The following is a 17,318-nucleotide window of genomic DNA, read 5'->3' as shown; positions in this document are numbered from 1 at the left end:
TCCCATTTATTTTTCTTACAGGGAAGCCCTGGGAGATCTAACTGCATTGACCAGTGACAGCGACAGTGACAGCAGCAGTGACAGTGACAATGACGTCGGCGAAAGCAAATAAAAGTGGTCGAATCAGGAGCTACTGTGGCCTAGCGTGGCTGTTGTGATTACACTTGAGAACTGAGATGTTAGTATTTAATTGTAATGTGAAGAAAACAAGAGAATACAGATTATTGAATCTTGATAACAACACTCACTTGTTTACGTTTAATTCCTGAACTAAACCATCCATGCCAGGGTTACCACATGAACAGAAGGGGCACTGCCATTTTCATTTCTTTGGACACACGTTGTGATGTTAAGCTCCGCACAACTGCAGTGTTTGTCAGCTGATGTCGGTGTGGTTTGCCCCTCCCCCATTGGGGACTGTAGCCTTTGTTGGCTGATGCTATGACCTGACACTTCCTCCAACTCAGAAAGCGTCTAAAGGAAGTTTTTGTACAATTACATCACAGTTGATACTGGGTCAGTAGTAGCCAAATTCAGGGATATTGATATGTGGGAAATTATTAATCTTAGAACTGATTAAACAACGTCAGGAGTTTAGGCTGCACAGCTGGGAAGATGAAGACTGGAAATAAATACCGTAACTGAGGTACGTATGTATGCATTTCCATTATTTTTATAGAATAGCCCACAGCCTCCCACTAGGCTTGGGGCTTGCACGAGAGTTTCATCTCCCCCTTTCTCTCTGTGTGAGTGCTGGCACCTTCAGTTGTGCTGTACTTAAAGTGGCCTAAATGTATGTGATGACAAGAGGATTGAAGTGTCTTCTTGACATAATTGTGTATTGCTGGTAATCGAGTAGGTCGAGAACCTCTACTCCAGCCTCTCTCATGACTTGCAAGTGGTCTGGGAAGCAAACAGGAACTTGTGAGGCTTGCAGGAGCTTCACAAGGGTTTCTAGTGCGGGCTGCTTAGCTCATAATCTGATTGCCAGATTCACCCAGGCATCCCAGGAGTTCTCGGATGAGCAACTTCATCCTTACCCTGCCGGGGTTGCCATTTATGGGCTACTGTGTTGTACATGTGTCTGTAACATGTGCCTGTCCCCATCTCCATTTGGCTATCCTCTGGCCAGGACCCAGTCAGTCATACATCCTCAGAAACCTAAGTATTGACTCATGTTTTCTCCTAGATCACCAGAATTTAAGACATCTAAGTGAGAGACGGAGGGCAGGGGAAATGACAGCAACTAGCTACTTCAGTATTCATGTGCATCGCCCCAGTAGCCCCTTGACGTAGCAAATGAGCAAAAGGGATAGGTAGGGCAGATTAGCCTGTGATCTTGCCTTAAAACCTCCAAAGAGAACTTGGCTGCCTGGAAGCTTCTGTAAACTTGGCCCCTCCCTTTCCCTCTGGTTCATCAGCACCTGGAAATGGCTGATTCTTCTGGGCCGAGTATGCATCCAGCGCAATCCTTACAGATGCAGAACACTTACATTGCCGGGGAATCCTGCCAGAGAACAGTCCTCAGCATCGTGCTTTGCAGCTATGGCGTTGATGGGGGAAAGGTCCATCTGGGCTGATGGCACGTGAATTTGTAGTGGACTTTCCAAGTGGGTGATGTTGTGGCCATGTGGTCTTAACTCTGTGCTACAGACATTCCAGATTCCTATTCTGGGCAAAATAACTGCTTCCAGCTTTTCAGAAAAAAATTAAGGAAGGCCTGTAGGATTGGCCTCCATTCTCTCTCTACCCTCTAATAGTATAAGGTGTTCTGTTTTTCTATGCCAAAGTTAATAACCTATCAATTTTGGTTTTGGTTCAATAGAACATTTGAGTACTCTTAATAAAATGGATTGTCTGACATCCTTCAAACTGCAGGGTTTGAAATAAGTTTTTGCAGAAGATGACTAGAATATTTTAATGAAATGGATTAGAAAATTAAGTACATTGTATATGTTCAAGTTGTGTGACATTCTTACAGCACCACAGATATATGCATATTGATAAACACGTATAAGTGTACCTGATGGCGATGTAAATTATTTTACTGCTGGTAAAAGGACGTGCTGTAAGATGGCAGTCACCAGGAGTGTGGATGGGCAGGGCAAGGTTTACAGAATCACTTAGATTAGATCTCAGTGGTAGAGTGGCAGTTTACCCGAGAAATGGGCATACTTTATTCGGTTGATTAAGGCGGTGTGCTAGGACATGGAGTGAGCAAATGTAAGGTACACAAAGTGGGGGTGAAGGAGTCTCCAGCCTGGCCCAGGAAGGAGCCTAACCTGTAAAAGAATGTTGTCTGGGGCCTTTCTTGGACAAAGTAACCATCACCCATATGATCACCTTCAACATCAAGATACTGTCCTTGGACCTCCCTGGTGGCACAGTGGTTAAGAATCCGCCTGCCAATACAGGGGACATGGGTTCGAGCCCTGGTCCGGGAAGCTCCTACATGCTTCGGAGCAACTCGGCCCGTGTGCCACAAGTACTGAGCCCCGCGAGCCACAACTACTGAAGCCCACGCGCCTAGAGCCCATGTTCCACAACAAGAAGACACCGCAATAAGAAGCCCGTGCACCACAAGGAAGAGTAGCCCCCGCTCGCTGCAACTAGAGAAAGCCCGCGCGCAGCAACAAAGACCCAATGCAGCCAAAAATCAATAAGTAAAATAAATTTATTAAAAAAAAAAGTTGTCTAGCCGACCTGCATAGCTGTGGACTTTATAGAAGATTTTAGAAGGAACACTGGAGATCAAACCCAAGTTTACAGAGCTCAGCAAGACTTTACTCTTGAAAACTGAGAACGTCCAAGAGAAGTGAAGGTCACAATAGAATTCATCCCCAGGAAAACCTAAGCTTTGCCAATGCCAGCGCCATCATTTCCCACAACAGCAGCGCCTTTGCTGGCTTGTGCCCCACAGTCCCTCCAGAGCCCCTCCTCTTTCTTCCTGAGACCCCAGGGCAGCGTCCGTACAGCTAACCTGGACCAACCAGTGAAACCGTGGCACCACCCCCTGTGGAAAAGGGTGGCGTGCCCAGGCAAAGCCCCTCCTCCTCAATGCTCCCTCTGCTTTCTCAGATCCCCCAGCCCCTGAATGCATCCGCAGGGAGGAAACCAGGGGAGCTGAGCCGAGCCCTGCTTCAGGTACATGGTGCCCACTGGACCTGATGAGTGATTTGCCTGAAATGTAATCACTTCTTATTTCCTGTTTATGTTAAATTATCGTTTCTTCTGCACTGAGTTCAAATTACTTTAAAAGTCGTGGGACAACTAATTTGGGACTTGGAGACTGCTTTTATGCAGAACCTGTTAAGAAAGCAGAGGGTTTAAGTCAATACTAAGGAACACAGAAGTACCGTGCCTTAAAAAAGACTGCCTAATTTACATTTTACTTACTTTGCTGATTTAGAAACTTTAAACAACATTAAGGCAAATATCAGAGTTTTAATGATTCCACCTCCTTGAAGGTAGAACTGAGAACCCACATAAAGGCTCTTTAGGCCCAAGTGAAGGCCCTTTTCACCTAAGGGGTTGCTGAGTGACAGCTCAGGAAGATGTGAATCTTACTGGGCATGAGGAAGAAAAATCAGGGTCTGGACAAGCAGAGTCCCCTTTCAACATCATCTTGTTTCTCAATATGCAGTGAGGGTTGGGGAGGTTTGCTAAAGGAATACTAAAATTGAAAGCCAGTGGCTTTTGTTATTTGATTTAGAGAGCTGAAATAAACCGCTCAGTATTGCTTGCTTCCTGTGAGCTCAGATAATCACATCCGAAGGAAGTTGTTCCTGGGCTCCTAGAGAAATTTACTTCCTTCTAATCTGTAATGTTTTACACATTTCCTGAGTAAAATAAAAATTATGAACACTTCTAACATGACAAATAAGTTAGTCAGCTTTGCAAGTTAATGTATTCTACAATTTCATGCTATTCCAAAGGGAAGAAAGGCTTAATTTAGAACAGCCTCATTATCTTCTAGTCAAAGCTTAATGGCCCACAGGTGCCGAGAGTACCTCTACCTGCAGAGATTAAGGACATCACACAAAGTGTGTGTTCCAGTCAGAAGCTAGATGTGCTGAATTAAGAATCCACTTAGGAGGAACGTTAAGGACCGTTAATAACACCAAATGAACCACTGGGTCCCCAAATCAAAGGACAACGTCAGGCGCCATGCAGACCTGAATGTAACCATCAGGAGCCGGGACAGGCCTGCAGAAATACATAGACAACCCTTTTTCATGATTTCCAGATAAGCTGCTCAGATAAAAATGCCTCTCAATAATCTGTTTATGAACACATAAACCTCAACAAAAAGGACTTCCCTGGTGGCGCAGTGGTTAAGAAGCCGCCTGCCAGTGCAGGGGACATGGGTTCGAGCCCTGGTCCGGGAAGATCCCACATGCCGTGGAGCAACTAAGCTCGTGCGCCACAGCTACTGAGCCTGCGCTCTAGAGCCCGTGAGCCACAACTACTGAGCCTGCGCTCTAGAGCCTGTGTGCCACAACTACTGAAGCCCACGCGCCTAGAGCCCATGCTCCGCAACAAGAGAAGCCACTGCAATGAGAAGCCTGCACACTGCAACGAAGAGTAGCCCCCGTTCGCCCCAACTGGAGAAAAGCCCACGTGCAGCAACAAAGACCCAACGCAGCCAAAAATAAAATACGATAAATAAATTTATATTAAAAAAAACCTCAACAAAAAATCATGATTTTGAAAAAATATGTTGATGGTAACTTCATGAAGTAAAAAATGGAAGGTGAAACACTGGTTAATGTTTACCCAATATGGCAACTGTTCTAATCTTCAGAGAAGTGAACTATGTAAGCAAGTTCTCTGGGTTTTACAGCAATCCAGTTCAAATATACCACAAAATTATTGAACCCCTTTAAGATTCCAGGCTCACCACCCCCACTTCAATGGAGAGATTCACAGTCCACATACCAGAAAGGAGCAAGGTCAACTACCAGTGTTCCAGAACTGGGAGCCATGGACTTTTCTGAGGGCTGTGGAATTAATTTGTGGGTGGAGAAGACACCAACATTTTTCTAATGCCACAGACCAGAACACAGTACATCACAAGCAGAAAGAAGAAGCAATGGTTCCAGAAACCGTTTCATGTATACATTCATATAAGGGTGCGTGCGGGTGTACTGGGTCCCAATATAAAATATTATTTTTCCCTGTGGTAGCAATCGAAGTTTGGGATACAGACTATTTCTTGTGCCTTTGAATCACTGGAATGACATATCTCCAATTATAAACATTGGCATTTTGGCTTATATTTACATCACTCTTGAGTTTGACCAGCAGGAATCAGTTCACTAGGACCTTCAAAGCCAAGAACAGGCCTAGGGCTTCTGAAACCCGGTTCACAGCCTGGCAACTCTGAGCGCCCAGGAGTTGCTACTTCTGCTACTTCTGCTTCTCAAGGAAATTTTCCATATACACAACAAACTAGAAATGATACTGTTTGAAAAGGGATAAGCTGCTCAGTTTTCAATTTCTGTTTTATTCAGTTTGCTCCAAGGGCAAAACCAACAGTACAGTGACCACAAACATTATTTTGACTGGCTCACAAGCCTGATCAGTAAAACCTGAAAAACAGAAAATGTTACCCAAGTTGCAAATAAAGTGCTCCTGGAGTTGACTGACATGACAGCAAGAAGGAATAATATAAATGCAACAGGTGTTAACATTTAGAACAGTACCTGTCACCTGCTCATTTCCAGGCAGTGCTGAGACCTTGTTGCAAACCCTTCATATATTACTGCCAATTTCCTTTGACATGAGATGTGACTTTACAAGACTCTTCCTAGACCTTACTCTTGCTGCACTTGAGTGGTTCCTATTCCTACGGCGCTGGCGTATGCTGTCAGGATCTCCACTATCTGCTTAGTTTCTAGGGTCATTCGGGCTTCCTTCAGCCAGTCCTGTGCCACTCGTCTGGACTCCCCTTTCAGCTGATTGACAAACTTTGCCGCCAGCTCCAGGTCACCATGCTCAATGCAATAGGAGGCATATGACAGTAACTTAAATGTGTTTGTATCCTCGGGGCAGAGCTCTGCTGGTGGCTTCAGCTGCTTAGGTGGGAACAGCAGCAGGGACTGTAAGTAGGAGAGGAAGTACTGGTATAAGCTATTCCTGGTCTCATCGATCATGGCTACCCTGTGGGCCAGTTTTTGGATGGCATAGAAACGGACTCTAAGGGTCTCTTCACTGTACACCCCACGGGTCAGGGACTCTGGAGGGAGGGCTGCGCTTAGAGCCTGGGCAAATTCACTATCGGAACAGCTGACTCTGATGGCCTCCACTGCGCTACCCAGGGGAACAGTGGGCAGGTCTGCAGATGCCGTCTTCATACGGTACTTTAACGCCTCCACAGAGAGCCAGAGCTGGTGGGCTTTTCTGGCCTCCTCTTCAGCAACTGCGTGACCTATTAAAAAAAAAAAAAAAAAAAAAGGCAAAGACAGACTTTTTTCTCCACCTGACTATGTCCTCATACACAGAGAGAACTGGTACACCTTCCACAGCAGTGGAAGACGGGGCTGGAGAGAGCCTCTTCCAAGCCCATCCCACCACTTATTTATGGTGCGTTCTTTCCTAGCTGGCCTCTTCACATGAGGCAACAAGGCACGACATAATCTGCTGAGGACTTGTTTTTACTGTAGCCGTGGAGAAAGCTGAGAGGGTGGATGTGCACAGATGAGGCTCCCTTCTTTCTTCCTGTGACATCTAGGAGAATGCAGGGTATCTAATTCAGATACATTTATCTTTAGAAATGTTTGAGAAAGAAACGTGATATTTAAATTAAGCCAAGACTTACATTAAGGCCATCAGAAACTTTACTTTCTACAAAGGAACGGACTACTGGATCTTGAAACTTCACGAGTACTTAGCTTATTGCTATGCTTATCTGACAAAAAAGATTCCATCACATCCCACAGAAACCCATTTTCTTAATAAAATCCTCACCGTCAGGACATTTCCCTTCCAGTGTGGCACATGGAGGCCTCAGCATAACTACCATCCATTTGGTGGGTGGAACAAGCAAGTCACCACCTCCAGGTCACCCTCCAGGTTACCTCCAGGTAACGGCAGCGCCTGGAGGGCGAACATGCAGCACACTGACCTTTTTCTCCACTCAGGGCACGTGAGACACCACCAAAGTGTGTTGGGTAAACTGCCTTGTAAATGGTGATCTCATGCCGGTCACATAAGGAGTAAAACTTCAAGTTACTTAGGTTTAATTTTTAGATCCTTTTAAATTTCTTCTCACAACCCTCTATACTACAAACTTACCAAATCCGGGGCTAATTTTCTAAGAAATGAATAAAATTTATTAGAGGGACTTTGGCATCTTTATTCCCTAATGTCAATGCATGTATACCATTATCCTCATAGCAAGAATTTACCCTGAGAAGTAGGGCTGATGAAATTAGCTGTAAGAGGTCCATGTGCTTACTCTGAACAGCCTGCTCGATTCCTCTCAGTCTGGCATAGGCAGTGTTTATATCCAGAGTATAGTTGTCAACTTGCTCTTGACTGAGCCGACGGAACTGTAATTCTTGTTCAGCGAGTTTCTCAGACAGGTCCTGAAATGGTAAACAGTGCAGAGAGAAAGTGATGCTACCTCAGGGCATGTCACTTACCGGCCACCAAGTCTTCCAGTAACTGCTGCCTCCCAAAGTAAAGAGGGCCTTTAACTAATCTCAAAACAGGTGTCATGAAACTCCTACATTATGTGTAAGGTTTCAAAAATTTCCTAAAGCACATGTGATGTTTCATCTTCTACAGATTTACTGGTGGAACCTAATATTAGAGGAAGAGGACCAGGAGGGGAAGAAAGAAGTCTATTAAAATGAGAAAATGACAACTTTAGAAAATACAGTAACTGTATGGCCACCCAGACATTAAATTGTATTCAATATCTTCCACTTTAAGAGTTCATTTTTCTCAAAATACTCATCAAAGAGAATTCAAAGTAATATACCTTTTCATGTTGGTATAAATTTCAATTTTCTGGAAGATTTCCTTACTTGGAAAACTTCATTCCCTTCTTGTGAGACAAAATAATAAGTTAATATCTTATAAATGACTTGCTGAGTAGAAACTAAGTATGATTAAAGGTATCCTGATGGTTTGCTGTGGTTTCCAAACTTAACCTCTCCGGGATGTTTCCTCAAATATAAAAATCTCAGAACTACCACATAATCCACAAGAGTTTGTGGAGATAAAGCAGGCATACATGTGTCAAGTGTTATTACCTGCTTTCCTGAAACCCCCTGTACCAACCCTCCTTCAAGCTTAAAGGCTCCAAATGACTAGGACATAAATACAAAACACATCTGATCAGTAACACATAGGTACACCTTTATGTACAAAGGAGCAGATGTGAAATATACAAAGGTCCCCCTCCAGCAAGGACAGGCACCACTAGAAATCTCTCCCCATTCTTCCACACTCTCAGACTGAATGACATGGAGCACATTAGAAGGAAAGCAGAGACTGTTTATAGTGTAAACGGGAAAAGGAGGTTGAAGGGAGACGATGCTTTACGACAGGTCCTCACCTGCTCAAACTCATATTTCAGTTCCTGTTCTTGGACCCTAAGGACATCTCGTAAGTGATCGGTGTGGGCAGCAGCCTGGCGGCGAAGCTGGGTCCTCATTTCATTCTCCATGGCATCCCTGACTTCCTCCACCTGTGAAGCCAAGCACAGTGATGAGGAATTCTCAATTCTCCACATACGCTTTTAGCAAAAGAGAAAGACCAGTAACCACGATGATGGCAGCCTCCACGTCCAGAACCCCTTACGATGAGCCATGCACGGGAACACATTCTTATTTCAAATTCTCGTAGGAATCAGTTGAATGTTGGAAGGTGACTCAAAACAATGTCGCATGGCTGTGGCGAAATCAGATTTCAAACAGAGGTCTCTCTAACCCCCAGACTTGAGTTTCTTCCGTATCACCAGGCTGCCTCCTGTACAAAGCAAACACTGTCATTTCCTGCATCACATACTCCCCTGAGAATCAAGAAATCCGAGACCACAGAAATAACTACAAAGACTTGGGATCAAACACAGCTTCACCGCAACCATCTGTGTGGCCTTAGGGAGATTATTCATCTTCGAAGTCTCCATTTTCTTGTCTGTGAATAATAATGCCTACCATGCAGAACTGTTAAGAAAAGTAACAAATGTCTGACAGTTACCGAACACAGTTTCTCTCAACAAAGAAAGCTCCTCTGAAACTGCTTATTTTAGTATGAATTCAGACTCAACACAGGCCAAATCAAGCCCAAACTATGAAAAGCCTACAATGTCTGGCCTAACAATTAGCCGTGGGTCATATTACAAATTATTTAATACTAATTACCTGGAAATCATAACTTCCTTTTTCTCAGAAACAATACAGTTAATAAATGAATCCATTCGGTCAGTGCATAAATATCTACGCAGTGCCAGCCCTGTGCCAGGCAGTGCCTACTGTAAGCTTGGATGCGATGGTGCTCAAGGCAGACAAACTCCTTGCTCTTTTGCAGTATACATTTCAAGAGAGGAATCAGTGACAGGCAAAACGGACATCTCAGACTGTGGTACTTGTTTTTAAGAAAATAAATAGGGCAATATGAGGGAAAGTAATACAGAGACTCTACTTTAGATTGAAGGGAACAGGACGGGGCTACCCCAGGGCAAAAGACGTAGTCAAGGCACCAACACAACAGCAAGAAAGCCCAAGGTACCTGGTACACTAGGGAAATAGGGAAGTAAGGGAAGCCTGGCTCACAGCAACAGGAATGAGATCAAGGAGCTTCTCTGGTATAAGTTAAGAATTTGGATTTTATATTAAATACAGTCGGCAGTCAGTGGAGGCTTTTCAGCAGCATAGTGTCTGATGAGAACACATTTTCTAAGGACCACTTGCCTGTGTAAATAGACATAGAAAGATGGGCATGCAAACAGGGACCCTGTTAAGACGATACTCTGAACTAAGGTGGTGGTGACTGAAGGAGAGAAAAGTGGAGCGTTTAGGGATTTATTCTGAATGCAGAGCTGGTAGACTCTGTCAATGGTCTGGATGCAAAAACTGATGGAGGAACAACTGAGCATGATTTCTAGTTTGATCAATGAGTGGATGGAGGTTTATTTGGAGAGAAGCAGCTGAGGGGCTGGGAGACAGTTTGGAGAGAATCAAGAAATTTGTTTTGAACATGTTGAGTTTGAAATGACTACTGAAAATCCAGCTGAAGACATCAAGTCAGCTGCTGGACAGCCCTTGAAGCCAAGGCAGAGGTCAGAGCCACCAATATAAGTGTCAGTAATAGACGGTATTTGAACTTCAAGGCCACAGGACTAGCAAAGAGCACCTGGAGGCAGCTTAGATGGATAAAGGGTTTCAGAACAATGCCAGTGCACGCCGCTATTTGAAGGCTGAGCAAAGGAAGCCAAGGAGCGTCAGCAAGGCAGGGGGAAAGGCCAGCAAGTGTGGGGTCTGGCAGCCTAGGGAAGAAAGAGCTTCAAGGAGGAGGAAGTGGACTTCCCTGGTGGCGCAGTGGTTAGGAATCTGCCTGCCAGTGCAGGGGACATGGGTTCAATCCCCGGTCCGGGAAGATCCCACATGCCGCAGAGAACTACACCCGTGCGCCACAACTACTGAGCCCGCGTGCCTAGAGCCCATGCTCCGCAACAAGAGAAGCTCGCAATGAGAAGCCCACGCACCGCAACAAAGACCCAACGCAACCAAAAATAAATAAATAATTTTTTTTAAAAAGGAGGAGGGAATGGTCAACTGTGCAGCTGAGAAAATGTGAAGGTAGGATGAGTAGTCAGGTTCCCAAATCAGCCTGTAGACACCTATTTAATACATGATGTGCTCAGACAGAAGACTACAGCTATTTCATCCATGCTTCACCACTAACTACTTAGAAACGCTTGCAGAGAGGGGTCCAGCGGTTGGGGCTCAGCACTTCCACTGTAGGCGGCACGGGTTCAATTCCTGGTCAGGGAACTAGATCCTGCAGGCCATGTGTTGCAGCCAAAGAAACCCCAAATAAACAAACAAAGAAACAAAAAACAACCCTTGAGGAGAAAAATATACTCGGAATCCAACAGACTCGGCACTGCTTAAGGGGAGAGAGGCTCCACTGGGAAAAGGCAAGCTAGATAATCCTGGATGACAGCAGCTCGTTACTTTCTGACACTCCTGCATCAGCTCAACGTAAAGGCTCTCTGCTAGACCAATCCTTCCCTAGAAGTTCTGACTAGAACAAGGGCCAAAGTTCCATTCAAGAGGGGGGTTGGCCTGACTTAACAGCTAGTATTTTAAAGTCAGTGACTGCTGGTATTATCTCTAGAAGCAAACAAGTTAGATTCACTTTAAACATTAGGCAGTTTTGCTCATTTCTTTACCTTTCTGTCCTGTTCAGCCTGTATCTCACTTCTGTGATGTTCTAATGCTTTTGCCACTGCAGAGTCAAACGCCCGCTTTTCCTCCAGCTTCTGTTTCTCCAAGGCTAAGGCAATGTGCTGCTTCTCCGTGGCTTTCTGTTCGGCCAGCGCTCTGTTCAGCTGGTCGATGCGGCGATGCGCGTGAGCAATCAGGGAGTTTAGGTCGTCGGGGGACAGCCTGTCGGCTAAACAAAACCACATGAAAATGTTAATGATTTCACCAAAATCATACATCTACGAGGTAACTTGCCTCAACTGATTGTAACTTAAACAGCTAGGAAGAAAAGCCAAGAGGAAGGAGCTGACATTTAAAAAGAGATATAGAGGCTGCCGTGTAATCAGAAATTCACAGCTCACGGCCAGCAACTAAGCATTTTCAATCCCAAGCAAAATAATTCAGGGAGGCCTCCAAGTATAGAATCAGTTTTTTTCCAGGAACCCAAATGAGCAGTACTTCCAGTGTGAACTGATTATACATTGGCTTTATAACTCACCATAATTCTGCCTCTAAGGACAAAGCTTACAATTAAATACAAAGCTTACAAACGTACTCACTTCTACATTTTCTGCTAAAACGTGAATCAAATCCAAGTTCTCTCAGACTTTTCCCTAATAAGAGTTTTCTACTTTTTCTTACACAGATAATATGATCCAGGACAGGGATCTGCAGCCAGAGCTGTCCATCAGAATCACTGGTAGAGCTTTTAAAAATAATCATACCCAAGGATTCTGATTCTGATTTTTTTTTTTTTCTTTCCCCAATCTCACACTCCAGAAGTGTTCTGATATATTACCACAGGTTAGGAATTATGGCTCTAACAGCAAAATAAAGAATATGAGAAATACTATGATAAACAACTCAATTCCACGATACGTAGATTGAAAAGCAAAAAACGAAGTGAGGATGAGAGATTTATTGACCAAATTCACCATGTGTAGCTCCTCTGGATACTGATTTGAACAAAACAACTAAAAACACTCATTCTATAAAGTGATTAGGGATATTTGAACACTTAAGAGATATCTTTGATGACATTAAGGAATTATTGTTGACTGGGACAATGGTATGGTCATCACATTTTTTTAAAAACATACTGAAAGTTTTTACAAGCTGAAGAATATAATGTTTGGGATCTGCTTCAACATAAGTTGGGGGAATAAAGGAGACAAAACCAGCCATGTGTTGGTAACAGCTAAAGTTGGGTGATGGGTAAACAGGAGTTCATTATAGTTTTCTTACTTTTTAATGTTTCAAATTTTACAAAATAAAAACTTAAATATATATATATTTATATAGATATATATATATACCTTTATAAAAGATATATATCTTATATATATCTTTTATAAAGATATATATAAATATATCATATCTACAGGTTTCCAATCACATAGTGAAAACATTTTTGTTCCTGAGAGCACATGGATGACAAAAATATACAAATCAGATTTATCACATGCAACATAATTCTACTTTAGATTAATTTAGACGGTTTAGTATAAGAATCATAGGCAAAACGAAAAGACTTGAGTCTTTTAACACTCAAAACAGAAGCCTTTAAACATAAAATACACATAATTACTCACCTAGGTCAGAAATACCTACAAAGAAAAAGAATAAGTTTGAAAAAAAGTAAGTACATGTTTCAGTTATTAATCATTAAATAGGAATATCCAAAAGAAAGCAAGAAGGAACCAGAAGCTAGTAGTAGAAAAAGCATATTTTGGTACAGGAAAGTAAAATGATGAGTTTATTTCCTAAAAATTTTTTAAAGGATCAGAAGACATTATATAAATCAAGGTAAATTCTAACATTTCAGAAAATAAGAGAGTCAATGATATTAAAGTAGTCTTGGTTTCTGGGACTCAGATGAGTAGTTAGACTCATCTCTAACTACTGTTGTAAAGCAATCAACTTGGTTAGTTTTTACATGGAAACTACAATTCTTGTTTATCCTATTTGCATTAGTTCGTAGACTATTTCACGAAGGCACAGTCCTGACTGTGTTCTCAATACCACGCCTCTCCTAACATTGCAAATACTTATAAAATTAATTTTTCTTCTTTGGAAATTTGAAAACAGTGAACTCACATTAAATTTGTGCTTAATGGGTGCAAATTAAACTAAGAACTATGACTGCCTGACGTGGCGGAAAGGAAAAAAAAATAACATTCTGAAGAGTTCGGATGATGCTCCCCGCCACAATCACAAGTGCCACTGCGTGAAGCCCTGACAGGAGAGGACCCGCAGCCAGTCTCCTGCCTCTCAGAATAAGCTTCTTAATATCCTGGGTATGACCCTTGGATTCAACAAGTTCAAAGACAAGTATTTTTCATCCAAAATGGCTCTAAAAGTTCAACTACTTAATCTGGTATACAACCAGAGACACAGGGATCTGTCCCAATGCTGCAGGAAAAACTGGCAAAAGATGGACAAGGTTAAGAGATAATAGGTCAGTGTCAACGTGGCACGCAAGTATGGCTACATATACTAGTCTACTAGCAATAAAGGAAATGTCCCTTGGGAATACTGACAACCTACAAATTGCACCTCATTCTCTCATCCTGGCAACACCCATGCGCACACCTCCTAGTGGCTCCTCCTCCCTCCTCCCACAGTGGTATCCGCTATCTGAATATAGTGTTTCTCACTCATTTTGTTATACTTCACATACGCATGCAACCTTAAACAATATAGAGTTTCATTTTACATGTTCTTAAGCTTCATGTAAGCGGTATCCTATTTTACATATTCTTCTGCAACTTTTTGCTTTTCCTTAACATTTATGTTCAAGAGAAATGGTCTGGGTCATTCATCTGCACTGCCATATGTGTGGTATTTAACTGTCTTTGATTTTTCTGCTCTTACAAACAGTGCTGCTATAAACATTTTAATGAATCTTCCTGAGCACCTGTGTGAGTCTTCCTGAGCTCATACCTAGGAACTGAACTGTTGGATCGGGAGTATATACACTGTCAACTTCACTAGATACAAGTTATGGTTCAACAGACCAGTTGCTGGGAATTCCCTGGCAGTCCAGTGGTTAGGACTCAGCGCTTTCACTGACAGGGGCCTGGATTCGATCCCTGGTTGGGGAGCTAAGCTCCCACAAGACGCACCGGTGCAGCCAAAAACAAAACAAAACAATTGGTGAATGACCACTTCTAAGTCTCTTTCCTATTCCTCATTTTCAGTGCCCTTGGCATACACACTGGGTGACCCATATCACTTCGCCCTCAGATTACTCCAGCAGCTTTGAATAGCTTCCTTACCCTGAAGCATCCCTCCCTACGTCAAACTCACCCTCAAGCTCATAAAAATGAATCTTCCTACTTATGATAATCACATCATCCCTCTTCTCAAAAGCTCAAAAGGGGGTCCTGTGCTGCCAATACGAGTCAATCAGCCAGAGAACAGGGAGGCTAGTAGGTAAGAATGAGATCCTGGCACTAGCCCCAAACGTGGACAAACTACTTAAGCCCTCTGTGTCTCAGTTTTCTCATCTATAAAACGGGCATAATGATAAAACTCACCTCAAAGGATTGTTATGAACTTTAAAAAAGTTAACTACATGTGAAGCACTCAGAACACAGTGCTAGAAATAAAATAATGCTCAACAATGTTAGCTAAATATTGTTATGTTTGCCACTGTGCTCAGCTATGGAGAACACAGAAAAAGTACTAGACAGATAAGTATCATCAGGATACTTATAACTTAGGGAAATAAGACTAATAAGAGAAAAATAACTGGTAACACAAATCAGTACTAATGAGCTTAGTATAGGTCTTAAAAGAGTTCAGATTTCAGAAGCGAGAACATATATTGAGGGCTGAGGGAATCATGGAATAAGTCACTATCCCCAGAGGGACACAAGCAATCAGCAGCACTGGCAGGAAAACTCTGCAGCTGTAGGCATGGCTGGAAGGGAAAAACTTCAGCAGGTGCCATTTGTACCTTTCAATCTATTTAAAAAATAAGAAATTAAATGGAGGTTGCCTTCCTCCCTCTAAAAAATAATCCAAAGATTACACTGCAGAAGATTTTCCCTTTCTATACGATACGTTTCTTTCATGCTGGGTCTTTCAACCTTGGTACTACTGACTTTCTGGGCCAGACAGTTAGTTGGAGGGGCTGTTCTGTGCACTGGAGGGTGCTGAGCAGCACCTCTGTCCTCTACCCTACATGACAGCAGAACCCCCCAATGTGACAAGTCTGTCTCCAGACATTGCCAAATATTCTCTGGGGGCAAAAATGCTGAGCTGAGAATGCCTGCTTTAATGTTTTCATGCTTTACAATGGGCAATTTTCTAATCAGCCAAAAAAAAAATGTTTATTTTATTTATTTTTATCTTGGCCGCACCACACAGCTTGCAGGATCTTAGTTCCCTGACTAGGGATGGAACCTGCACCCTCGGCAGTGAAAACACTGAGTCCTAACCACAGGACCACCAACGAATTCCCCCCGACCCAGGTCCCCAAATTTTTTAAGCTAAAAACTTCACAGGCTGGCATGGAAAAATTAGTAGGATTTAGCCTACTGGGAAGACCAAAGACAAGTATTTTAGATGAGAGAATGCAAATTTCTAGGGATGGCACTCATAACTAACTCTCTATAGGCAAAGCCTGACCTGCCCTTTCAACCTTATTTAATTTACTGCAGCCAACCTAGACTCCCTACTGTCTACCAACGTCAGGTTTAAGCCAAGGAGCTTACATCCAACGGACAGAGATACACACACAACAAACAAAAACCAGTGAGTAAGTATTTCAGAAGGATTAAAAAAAGGTAACGTGGTAGAGTGACTAGTGGAGGAGGATGTCTCTGGGATAATCACATCTGTCTCAGTTGTAATCTCAGTGAAGCCCAGCCCTTGAAAGATTCTGGTGAGGGAAACGGTACAGATGTGGCTGAAGCAGGCCTGCTCAAGGACACACTGTCCACACTGTCCCCTCTGCTGCTAGTCAGTTCAAACAAGTTTAACCAACAATGTTCAAATAAGACTGACTCACTGTTCCCACACTAAACTTTGTGTGATTCTCCATTTAATCCTCTCTTACAAATCCTGCTTTTATTTTTTGCTTTGACAAGAATCTGGTATCTATCTCCCTCTTAAGTGAGTCAACTACATTAAAAAAAACTAACTACATATCTGAGTTAATATCAGCCTTGACTCCACTTCTTGCCATGACATCTCCTTGGTTGGCTATCATGCTGTGAAAATTCCTGCACTGTCTTTATTACCTGAGCTCCTTAGACCAGCCACGGTTCTGTGATGCAACCTTGCCACCTTCACCCCAGAGAGGTCTATAATGCCAGTTCTTCAGGTGCTACCTGATGTTCAGTTTCTAACAGACGCTGGCATTTAAGAAGTACTGTTTTGATTTTGTTGAGCCTGGTAATCTCCGTGATTCTTATTACTCTCACAGAGCTTCAAGGAAATGTGACTATTCCCTGCAGTTACAACGTGTAATTGTTGAGCCATCCAAGTTCCACGCAGTCTGAGCTATTTGCAAGTTGAAGGCCGCACAGCAGATTTCCTTTCCACCCAGCACCCCTGGGTGAGTTCTCAACCACAGTGTTGTCACAAAGCAGTCATAAGGTGTGCCTTAAGTAATTCATTATGAATATTTTTAAAGTCACAAAGGTTTTGAATAATTTTACATATATATAATATGCTAACAGAGTCAAGGTTATGTCACTTCACTCACTTAGATTCCAGATTACACTGGCTGGAACTTGTGTCCACCACGGCTAAACCAGGTGTGTCACCTGTCACAGGTGTGACTGAAATAAAATGTGGAAAACATGATACTGCATATCAGATGAGATGTGCATGCCAGAGGGGTTTAGACTAGAGAATGGAGCTGAA

General features: G+C 42.9%; 2 protein-coding genes across 16 annotated transcripts in view; one reads left to right on the top strand and one right to left on the bottom strand.

Annotated features, from left to right (window-relative positions):
- PTCD3 (pentatricopeptide repeat domain 3) overlaps nucleotides 1-6,456 on the top strand; it is a 35,947-nt gene extending 29,491 nt beyond the window's left edge. For 9 of the 10 annotated variants that reach the window (XM_019942210.3, XM_019942209.3, XM_019942213.3 and 6 more), the window contains one exon: nucleotides 22-6,456. In XM_019942210.3, coding sequence (XP_019797769.2) covers nucleotides 22-112 — 91 coding nt within the window. In that variant the 3' untranslated portion in view covers nucleotides 113-6,456. The remainder of the gene's footprint in view (nucleotides 1-21) is intronic. The other variant, XR_002177739.3, reaches the window with a different exon arrangement.
- Nucleotides 5,487-17,318, bottom strand: part of IMMT (inner membrane mitochondrial protein) — a 48,595-nt gene continuing 36,763 nt past the window's right edge. For 4 of the 6 annotated variants that reach the window (XM_073791166.1, XM_019942206.3, XM_073791168.1 and 1 more), the window contains 4 exons: nucleotides 11,408-11,631; nucleotides 8,567-8,698; nucleotides 7,460-7,589; nucleotides 5,487-6,430 (listed from right to left, as the gene is read on the bottom strand). In XM_073791166.1, coding sequence (XP_073647267.1) covers nucleotides 5,817-6,430; nucleotides 7,460-7,589; nucleotides 8,567-8,698; nucleotides 11,408-11,631 — 1,100 coding nt within the window. In that variant the 3' untranslated portion in view covers nucleotides 5,487-5,816. Of the gene's footprint in view, nucleotides 6,431-6,455; nucleotides 6,730-7,409; nucleotides 7,590-8,566; nucleotides 8,699-11,407; nucleotides 11,632-17,318 lie in introns of those variants that run through there. The other 2 variants (XM_073791169.1, XM_073791170.1) reach the window with 2 other exon arrangements.

The sequence above is a fragment of the Tursiops truncatus genome, chromosome 14, assembly GCF_011762595.2.
Source record: "Tursiops truncatus isolate mTurTru1 chromosome 14, mTurTru1.mat.Y, whole genome shotgun sequence".
In the NCBI taxonomy this organism is placed as follows: domain Eukaryota; kingdom Metazoa; phylum Chordata; class Mammalia; order Artiodactyla; family Delphinidae; genus Tursiops; species Tursiops truncatus.
The sequence above is the reverse complement of the archived record's forward strand: the minus strand, read 5'-3'. Positions and strand labels throughout refer to the sequence as shown.